The 11,161-nt window shown below is 38.0% G+C and overlaps 1 protein-coding gene across 1 annotated transcript; it reads right to left on the bottom strand.

The window, feature by feature from the left end:
• Positions 1–2,349: 2,349 nt before the first annotated feature.
• On the bottom strand, positions 2,350–6,796 carry LOC122077058 (glucan endo-1,3-beta-glucosidase 6). The gene is made up of 2 exons (XM_042642823.1): positions 5,651–6,796; positions 2,350–3,511 (listed from the first exon to the last, which is right to left on the bottom strand). The coding sequence occupies exons 1-2, from the start codon at positions 5,980–5,982 to the stop codon at positions 2,404–2,406; spliced, it is 1,440 nt and encodes a 479-aa protein (XP_042498757.1). The 5' UTR covers positions 5,983–6,796; the 3' UTR covers positions 2,350–2,403.
• Between the last annotated feature and the right edge of the window lie 4,365 nt (positions 6,797–11,161).

Below are 11,161 nucleotides of genomic sequence, written 5' to 3'. Positions count from 1 at the left end.
GGGACCCTTTCGATCTCATTATTTCCTACCCACGTGTTATTCGATTCTAGAGCATCTCATTCATTTGTGTCACCTACATTTGCTAACATGACAGGAATAACCCCTAAGAGCTTGACACACAATTTAATGGTTTGTACACCCATAGAAAGCGTAGTGGGTCTAAACTCAATGTATGAGCCTTGTCTAGTGAGCGTCTGCGATCGAGACTTGATAGCACACCTAATAAAACTAGACATGACCAATTTTGACGTGATCTTAGGGATGGTCTAATTGTCCGCTTATAGAGCCAATGTGCTGTGTGTTGAGAAATCATTGTATTTAGACCTCGAGATGGAGATGGATTCACCTTTTTGTGGGAGAGAAGCCCAAGAAACCCAAGAAAATCATTATCTAAGCTTTTCATGTGAAGAAACTATCAGATCAAGGGTGTCAAGCTTACTTGGCATTTGTGATGGATGCTGAAGTTATGGTCAAACCATTGACCAAGATGACTTGACCGACTAGGTTGCCACCAAACTGAGAGACTGAGTTTGAAATAGACTTATTCCAAGGTTAACACTACTGTCAAAGGCCCCCTACTGCATGGCCCCCAAAGAGTTGAAGGAACTACAAATACAGCTTAAAGACCTATTTAAGAATTGATTCATCAAACCCAGTGTGTCTCCATGGGGAGCCCCAGTACCATTCGTCAAGAATGATGGAAGTATGAAGTTGTGAATTGAATTCCAAGGGCTCAACATGATAACCATAACAAACCGGTATCCCTTGCTAAGGATCGATGACTTATTTGATCAGTTTGCAGGGTGTAAAGGTATTTTCTAAGATTGACCTTTGATATGACTACATCAGCTCAGGATCAAGGATAGTGACGTTAGTAAAACAGCCTTTAAATCTCAATATAGACACTAGCTATGAGTTCTTGGTGATGTCTTTCGGCTTAACCAACACACCAGCTGCATTTATGGACCTGATGAATAGAGTATTTCAAGATGTACTGGAAAATTTTGTAACAATATTCATTGATGACATGTTGGTATACTTCAAAACTACTGAAGAGCACGTCGTGCAGCTAAGGTTGGTATTCAATGTCTGAGAGAGAAGCAACTCTATACCAAGTTTAGCAAGTGCGAGTTTTGACTTTTACAGGTGGTATTTTTTTGCCAGAGTCTTAGATAAAGGTATTGAGGTAGACCTAGGAAAGGTGAAGGTAGTGCTAGAGTGGGACACTCCCAAGAGTGTTGTAGATATTCGTAATTTTTTAGGATTGGTCGGATACTACCGGAGGTTTATTGAGAACTTCTCAAGTATTTCGGCATCGATGACCTGATTGATGCGGAAGGACATGAAATTTGAGCGCTCCGATAGCTCGACTATTAGATAGTTGAATCCTTCCTAATCAGCTTATTTGGTTCCGATACTGGTTGATGCCTGACTTGCTCAAATTAACCAGATCCACGTGTCAGTCAGTATTGATGTGTACTTTTGCCATAACAATCCCCTTTCCGGACCTGATCATGAGGTGGCACAGTGTCTTGCTGAACGGCCATAATAAGAAAGGAAGAAACATATATCTATTCCCGACTGATTGTTAACTCTCCTCCGAAAGGCAGTATTGCATTAGTATCCGGAAGAAATTCTCCTTCCTCCGTTAAGAGAGAGGACACACCAGGTAAAGTATCCATTCCTTCAAAAATGTTGGTTGGTTCCTGTTGATTTCTTTCACTACATGCATTCTATTTGTAGATTATCTCTATCTCCCCAACAGCATTCTCCTTCTCTCCTCTATATACCATAATGAGACTAGGGTTTGCAAATACTTAGAAATAAAATATCATCTCAGCCGGCTGTGAAAATTATACCTCAGGTGACCATAAGACAATTTGATCTCTTTAAAAGCCTATATACCACAGTTCAAGGGGTATCGGATCGGGAGAATCACTTTAGATTAGATTGGTATCGGTCATGGAAGGTCTCATCTCGGTGGATCAGTAAGAAGGTTGGAGAACTTGGTATTAAGCATAGGATCAGTCAAGACCGATATTGATCTGATAACGATCTAGATGGGCCAGATTACAGAAATACCCCTGATTTAATTAAGTTACTTTTTAAATTATTTTACCCTTTGTCCGTACTGGTAATCAACCGATAAAGTATCAGCCCAGACTGGAGATCAGTCAAGACAGATTCTGATCTGATCCAACCAATCAGACCAATCCCCACACTGATTACTGAAACCCTGTACCACTGATACTTCATCCTGGTTACTCCAATTGCTAGTGCTAAGAGAAATATATAGATTAGGGAAAAAGAAAAAAAGAGAGAGAGAGAGAGAGAGAGAATATCTAAGAATAAGAATAAGAAGCCAAAAATAAATTTAAAATAAATTCAACAATTACAGAAATGTCAAAAAAACAATAAACATAAAACTATCAACTGGAGTCCCTTTAGGCCAAGTTTCTGCTGATGCTCACCACTTGAAGTGATAGGCTGGATCATGATCTCAAATCTGCAAGTTCCTGTGGATGGGTTAGTCTTTGTGATCATTGAAAGGTTGGGGAACTTGCAAGCACTGTCAACCTGATTTAATCTCTGATAGTAACTGTTAAATGCATATGAAATGTTCCCACGAGCGTCTAGATTGCCACAAGATGTTCCATAACCAAGGCTTGTGCAGTCGGCACGTCCACAAGCATAACTCACACTTGGGGCCACTTGAGGATCATCAAGGCTTGCCGACGGGGACATCACACACCACTTCTTCTCCAGGTAATGAAGATTTTTTGCTGGAACTAAATTACTTGAGTTTCTAGTCCCCAACAGATTAAGCGGATACTTGGGTAACCCATCGAAGTAAAATATTCCCCAATGTCGTTCAAAATTCCCTGGAGTGATGCTTTTGTCGTCCTCATCAATCAAGCTAAATAGGTATGCATCAATTGGCCCTGGTCTCATTGGTGTGCCATTACCAGTCAATATGTGGTTCATGAATCCTTGATTGAACCGCTGTGCATATTGCAGATTTGCATTCCTGTCTCCATCAGTTGGCCACCCAATTTCTCCAACAATGATAGGTAGGTTGCCATATCCATTTTTCTGAAGGGCCCATACCAAAGTATCAAGGTTTGCATCAAACATGTTGTAGTAGCCATTCCCATTATCAGTCAAACTTGGTGAGGTGCTATCAAAGAAGGCATAATCAACAGGGAAGCTCGGGTTGTCATACAGGCTTATGAAAGGATAGATATTGACAGTGAAAGGACCCCCATTGTCACTCAAGAACTTAACGATGGCAACCATTAGGTCATGAATGTCAGTCCGGAAATCACCGCCTGATGGGAGATTTGTTGAACTTTGATATACATCAGCATTGAGGGGGACAGTGACCTTCACCTGGTTTGAGAGACCAGCTTTTATGAGAGCAGATTGGATATTTTGTAAAGCTGGGAAGGTTGTAGTAAGGAAGCTTCCATTGTATGTCTCTAAGAAAGGCTCGTTCCCAACTGCCACATACCTTTTTTATAAACAAAAGAAAGATTGAAGAGATCAGAGGAAAAATACCATACACATCAGTTTTGAAAAAGCAGACACACAAACTCTACAAAACCTTGAAATGAAGTTCTCTACATTTATATAGAACTATCTATTCTTTAATACATAAAAACATAACAAAAAAGCAGCTGAGTTTGAAGTGGTGATGATGGATTTTTTTTTCCACAGGGGAACAGAAGATGGTGAATGTTGCCATGATCCTAAATAAAACTCAATACCTTCACAAATCTCCCTTGTGAATTTTGGAAGAAGCCCTTGACAAACGACCAAAATTCAAAATTATCCATGGAATATGGGTTAAGAAATCATTGCAAAATGTTGCAACAAGGGTTTCAGTGGATGGATGGACTTGGAGAAAATTATTTGTGTAAGAAATGCAATTCCATCATTCTTTTAATCGTTGATGAATAACTTGTGTGAGCGATGTACTAGCAGCATAATGATTACAGATGCCCGAATCACATCCCAACCTTTGGGCGATTCATCACTCACTCCTACCATTTAGTGCTTCTCTGTTCTACGATAACATTACCAACTTATCAAGTTATTCTGATCAAGATTTCTAACAATCTTAGTAGCATAAAAAGTAAGATCCTATCAAACCTTAAAGAGTAACTGTCCCAACCATTCAAAGTTGCAAATATCTGAGTTTCCTAAAACTTAGGAAGGAAGGGGGAAAACCCCCTCAATTAAAGGATAAAGAAGAAATCACAATATTTTGGAAGCTAGATAATTCACTTCCCAATGGATTAACACTGTTACAGACAGGAGACCAATAAAACAAAAGAAAAAGGAAACTAATTAAGTAAAAAAACAACAGGGATACCAGCTTACAATTAAAGAAGAGCCCCAAGAGTCACATGCCCAGCAGCAAGACGAGTCCCTTAATTAAATCTTTTTTTTTTTTTTTTTTTGAGAACCCTTAATCAAATAATTAAAAGCATATAAAACATTAAAATTAAAAAATAAATAAAAAACAAAAACTGTACTCCAATATGGAAAATCAATGCTGATCAAAATTCAAAAATCTTGTGAAGCTCATTAGCTTACAGTCTCTTAGATGAAAAATAAATATAGAAGTGCAACTTGGGCCTCAAGAGTTAATTTCAATAAGACATTAATTAACTGAGGAAGACTGAAATCTGAAATTATTTGATTGAAACCCATTGACAAATTTAGCAAATATAAGATGCCCTATTTTATAAAAGGAATTCGTGTCTAAACTCAATCTTCTGTAACTAGTTGAGAATCCTATACCCTAATTACTAAAGGCAATGAAAGCATACTACAATATCATACTTTAACCAACTGGTCACTCCTCTAGTTGAAGTATCGTGCCCCTTTTTCGTTGCCTAGGTTACACCTTCAGAATACCCCACAAGGAGATTCGCTCTATTGAAAGAAATGGGGGAAAAAAGATGAAAGCAAAAACTACAGCATTACTGGATCAGAATCTAGAATTTGAATTGCAAAAAAAAACAATTGTACTTGTAGAAAATGAAATGAAAGCACAAACTCCCTTTTAAGGAAGGAACATAATAAGTTCAAATTGCAAATCCCAATACAAATGGTAATATTTGCAGATTCTGAATCCAAAACCAACTCCACAACAGAAATCAAAATAATGATTGTGAAATCAACCAAAATTGCTATATTATCACAAGTTCATCAAAATAGTAACTTGAAGCTATTGAACAACTCTAGTAAAGTTTTGTACTCTCTAAAAATAGGAAGATGAGACAATTGACTGCAAAATTAACCACACTAAATATGCAGACCTCCAAATATTTACAATTCCTAGCACTCCCTTGCATTTTCCCCTCGTAAGTAAACACATTCAATAACCATAGGACCACTGGGAAATGGAATCAATACAATTTCATTATATATAGGGCATCTTATATGGGGCCACTGGGAGGTGGGAATCAATTCCACTTCCTATGCCATTATTGTGGTGTGCTAATCTAGCCCATCTAAGTCTGAGATAAATGATATCAATAATGACCTTTTAACCCAGACACTAATGGTTCCAATGCGATGCTGAATGGAATATTGGATGTTAAAAAAATAGATACAGACAGAAGTGTTGCACAAAGCTCACCGGATGTTTACAGTGTTGCTAGTGATGTGAGTGGAAACATTCTTCTCAACCCATGTCTCAGCTGCCTTCACACTGGAAGCCAGAGAAGCAAGCATTTCATTAGGGATGCCTACCATAACCTCAATCCCAGACTTGCCAAGAGCTTTCAATATCCCTGAATCTGGATCAAAGAGCTTCACTTTCTGAAACCCATTATCCTTGAGCAACCCCACAACCGAATCGGGTGGCAAAGGATGTGTTACCTGTGTGCCCCAGTTAGCCCCAATACCGCTAACCGAAACCACCAAACAGAATAAGGAAACCACCCCAAAAAACAAAGGCAACTGCTCCATAACCCCTAGACCCACCTCCCCACTCCAGAACAGCTTCTTTGTGTGAAAACAAAATCGGAAGCCAAATTAGCCTTGTGTTAAAGCTTGGGTTTGAAATGGGTTTGAAACAAAGACAGATAGGAGCTGAAACTGAGCAAAGATCCAAAAACAATATAAAAGAAAATGTAAAGCCTCTATGACACCTCCTTCAGTCCCCACCAAAAACAGCTCTGGCACTTGAATCACACACTAAAACTAAAATGGCTTTATACCCATATGGCTTAGATGCTGAATACCCAAGAAAATCTAATATGGTGCAGAGAAAGTCCAGTAGAAAATAGAAAAAAAAGAAAGCGAAAGATGCCTTAGATGGGGAAGGGAATAAATCAAAATAAATACAAGTGTAGAAAAATTTCTCCACGACTTCTATATCTGAAAGCTGACATGAAAAACCCAAGAGAGATTAGGGAGGAGACACTTGGATTCTGATAAACCTTCCGAGATGAGTTGAAAACCAGATAAAACCTTCCAGAAAAAAGAGGTGCTACCACCTGACGTCATGCTTAGAAAGAGTGAAAATTTATTGAGAACTAAGAACAGAGTGAGGTTTCAAAAAAAAAAAAAAAACCAGCTTTAAAGAGATGAAACAGAAGCAGAGTTATGAAGCTAGGGATCCTTGGTGGTAATGGAGTAGAAGGGGAGCTCAGGAATGTGGAAAAAGTTGAGATCGGAAAACCTGAGAGGTGAAGGGAAGGCTCCGAGAGAGAGTGTGTTTTAAAAGCCTATGAGTTAAGAAAGCTGGGAAAGGGAAAAACTCATCAACTCGAACAAAGTGAAAATTAAAATACGGTACCAGGAAACTATTATTTAAATTTATTTTGTCTGAGCTCTGGTAGCTACTTTTTCAGTACTCAGAAAGCCAGTGGCTATCAAGTAACGGTGAGTTAACGACATCTGAAAACTGTTCAAATTTCAGAAGCATCTTTATGAGTCTCCCTCTGTTCCCTACTTCCCTCCATAACTCCAAATGCCGTCAAGTAACGGGCATTTGGGGGTCTTTAGTTATCGGCTTCCTCGAGAAGCTGAAGAGATTTTTTGTCGGCTTAAAGACAAGAACGTAAGTGATCCGATTATGGTGAGGCGAGGTTGTGGTATTTTTTTAATCATAAATAGGGAAAGAGTTTCTGGTAACGCCACGACAAACTGTATGAAGGAACATTTCGATTCTACTATCAGTGCGTCTCGGAACAACTGATTAGGTTTAAAAAACTGGTGAATCGGATAGGGAATCGTTCTGATCGATTCAAGTTCTGCTGTTGCAGATCAGAATATTTCTGTCAAGATTATTTTTGAATCGTTGGTTTTCAGATTGGATGGTTGATCTAGGGTTCTTGGGACCGATTTGAATTGGAATCGGTAAGACTTATTTCATCACATATTCCTGTTTTTAAAATCCTGGTGTACCGTCAATACTGTAGTCTTTCATGAAATTTCTCCTCACCCAAACTTCTGTAACTAAAATTGGAAAAAGTAGGTGGGGCTACCGGTTACCCCCACTTCACATGATTTAGATTCTCATCAATCTAGAATGATAACTAATAGCTGGTAAGACATTGCCACCTTGCGATTATTGTACAGTTTTCTATTCTTATAATATTTATATTTTTAGGTAAATAACACTTGGGTACCCAACATGTGGAATCTTACATTTGAGGTACCTATGTTGGGAAATTTAATCCGAAGGATTATTCTCTCACGGTGATTAAAACATGTACAAAAGCATTGGAGAGTTGTACACATAAAGAACATAAATTAGGGACTCATTTAGGGACTATAACTATACCTATAATGTAGTTTGGGAAGCCTCCACGAGCTTTAATCTCAAACTATATTCCTCGTACTCAAAAATTGGCCCCTCGAACAAGATTTAGTCATCTAGGGTCTTCTACAATCTCTCACTTGGATCCTCACTACAACTCTATGAGTGAATCTTCACTACAACTTTGTAAGTGAATTAGGTTCTCATGTAGTGATGACTATAGGGATCATAAAGACTATTTATAATAATCTATCTAGCCTTAACCACTCTTACAATGGTTGGGCTTGGCCCATCCCTTTAAGTGGGTCAAACCTCTATGTACCCAAATGAAGCACTTGTAATGTAACCCAAAACCCAACAACCTATGGTTTCATAATATATATTTGAGGTAGATCACGTTTCACCTATATTACCTTTTAGGTAACTAATTAAATCTAGGTTAGCATTAGGGTTTTGGATTGTAGACTTCTTATCAGTTGCAAAAAAAAGAAAAAAATAAATAAAGATTTCAACGAAAACACTAAATCATTGAAAAGCCTAAAACACGAATGGGTCAAAAAAGAGAACTATAAACATAAAGAAAAGCGGGGGCGGGGCAGGGCAGGGTAGGACACCGCGGGGCGGGGCGGGGCGGGGCGGGGGGGGGGGAGGAGGGGAATATCACTCCAAGGTCACAAGCTAGTGCTATTGTTCAAAAATAGGTTATGTAGATCATTAGAGTCACTCCAAATTTATTCCATGTTCCATCCCATCTCTTTTTCTAGCTTCAAATCAAAGAGAAGGGCTCAGGTAATGATTTCAATACTTTTTCATGTCTTCATTTAGTCTGCATAAAGTGAGACAAATTGTCCTTGAAAAATAACACCACTTACCATCCTAACACATTATGAACATTGTTAGCAAAACATGTGCAAATTAAGATGGGAAAATTCATAGTAGGGCTAAGGGTAGGGGTGGCTGTGAGGACCGGGAGGGGTTTCAAGGACTTCTCCTTGTAAAAAGAGCAGTGTGGGTCCATCGATTTTTATTGACTAGGAGTCACCACGTAGATTGGGGTATATGACCCGTTACTAATTGAAATTGAAATGACTCCATCTGAACTGTCTAATCACGGGTTAAGGTTTTTGTCAGGCTGCGGTCCGAGGAAGGGGTTAAACACCTCGGTCCACCGCTGAAAATCGGACTTTAACCCTAGGTCTAATACATAAGTTATTGATTGGGCCATCTAGGTTTTGAGTAAACATAAGTATTACTACCACACATGCATTGAAAAGAAAACATTGCCGAAAGCGTAATAGAAGCGTTCAAATCTACATACCCATATCTAGTTGCTCTGCACCATTAGTATAGGGAAAGTGAACCAGCCTTGCATAAGAGTGGAGAATATAAGACGAAACTAGCCCTAGCATCCATCGTATAAGCATGGTATAATTGGAATTGAACATGCGGTTAGGGTTGATGTTATACAATCAGGGCTAATCATGTGAGCAAAATATTTAAAAGAAGATGTAATGTACACATGCTGAAAAAGAAGTGATAATAGTGAGATATCCGTTGGTAAAAAAATTGAAATAAAAATTTATAAATCTGATAAAATCAAGTTAAATAGAAGACATCATGTAAAACGATTTTGATAGAGAATTCTTTTAAAAAAAAATCCTTGGGAAAATATATTTAGCAGGGCTAAAATCCGAGATTCCATTAAAGGGAAATCCCCAGGTTTTGCACTAACCAACAAGGAGAAATATTCAAGAGAAGCAATAAATAAAATAATAAAATTTTACAGCAACTAGATTATAGTCTAATATAAAACTTTGAAGGACATTTGTAAAAATATCTACAAAAAGTAATGTAATTGGTTGCACTTCACTGTTGTCCCTAGTAGTGAGTTGTGCTCTATAAAAGTACAATAACTAGGGACACTAAACTTGAAACAAAAATCTATAATAAGGAAATGATATAGGACTTACTCCTCTACAGCTTTTGTGAAGAGGGTTTTTTGGTTGGAAGGGCGTGTGCTCAGATATGATCAGTGTAAGCTCAAATTGATGCGAAGTACAACAATAATTCCTTACAATTCCAGTACGCGAATCTATGCAGCTATGATTGAGGGTGTCAAATACATATATGTAAGACTGTGTCGGGTCGCCAAAACATAGGAGGAGTCATATATTTATAGTTGGGGGACTCCTTAGGAACCAATGAATGTATAAGAATGCTTCCAAATAAAAGTATGATCTCCTTCCTTGCTTTGAGAGAGATTTGGATTTATTGTGGGAAGTGTATATTCCCAAAAGGTGTAGACAATTAACACATTCTTTACATGTTTTTTCTATAGTCTTCTAGGTATTCTAGGGCCTTATTGTGTGTCTAAGTACATCCCTTGGGTGTCAAGTACGAGATTTGGTGAAAGATTCGCCAAATCCTTATAAAATCGTAAGACCCGATAGAATTTATATTTAGACCGATATAATTGGGATTTAGCCAATATTGGCCTGGATGTAAATGGCGTCAGTAGGGGTGTCAATTCCAGGCCCACACCGATCGATCGAGCCTGGCACATTTATGGCCTGACCTAAATCAGCTCGATTAATAAATGTGTCAAGCTTGAGCCATTGTAGGCATTGTTTAATTGATTTAAGTTTCATGGGTTAAAGACCGAGTACCTTAGTAACTTCGCTGCTTTGCTCATCTTTGGCTTAATCTAGTTTAACTATGGCATATTTATTTGTTGTGCCCATCTTTGCCTTATTTTATTGATATTCTTCTTCAAGCACATTTAAGAGATCAATTTTAAAGAGAACCCATAGCTCGATAGGTTTATAGCCCGACCTAAACCGGTTCGATTAATAAATGTGTGGGGCTTGAGCCATTATAGGTATAGTTTAATTGATTTAAGTTTCATGGGTTAAAGATCGAGTACCTTAGTAACTTAGTTATTTTGCTCATATTTGGCTTAATCCAGTTTAACTATGGGATATTTCTTTACTTTTCCCATTGATGCAGATACGGTTGCCCTTACCTAATTGGACCAGCATGAACGGCTTTGGAAACCAAGAGCCAAGAAGAACAAGTACAGCCCAGAGTTTTGGTCCAACAAGGATTGGAAATAAAATTAGTAGTTATTTAGTATTTTATTTCTTGCCTTTTATTTTTCAAATTTGAACGTAGAAGTTAGGATTTATTTCCTTGCATTGGTTTCCTTTTATTGTTATTTCCTAGTTTAGGTTAGATACTATGTTAGTAGAGTTTCTAGTTTCATGTCTTTATTTTCTATATATTGGGTGTAGTCGATGGACATGGAGAATGAATTGAATGATGAATTAGTTATTTGGGTGAACTTTATAGTTATGCTTGGTCATGTGAATCTCCTCCCCCCCC

The sequence above is a fragment of the Macadamia integrifolia genome, chromosome 4, assembly GCF_013358625.1.
Source record: "Macadamia integrifolia cultivar HAES 741 chromosome 4, SCU_Mint_v3, whole genome shotgun sequence".
NCBI classification, from domain to species: Eukaryota; Viridiplantae; Streptophyta; class Magnoliopsida; order Proteales; family Proteaceae; genus Macadamia; species Macadamia integrifolia.
The sequence above is the reverse complement of the archived record's forward strand: the minus strand, read 5'-3'. Positions and strand labels throughout refer to the sequence as shown.

Coding starts and splice junctions, on each gene's coding strand:
- LOC122077058 (XM_042642823.1), bottom strand. CDS start 5,982: ATGGAGCAGTTGCCTTTGTTTTTTGGGGTGGTTTCCTTATTCTGTTTG. Junction 3,512..5,650: donor AGCAACACTGTAAACATCCG/GTGAGCTTTGTG, acceptor TTTATAAAAAAG/GTATGTGGCAGTTGGGAACG.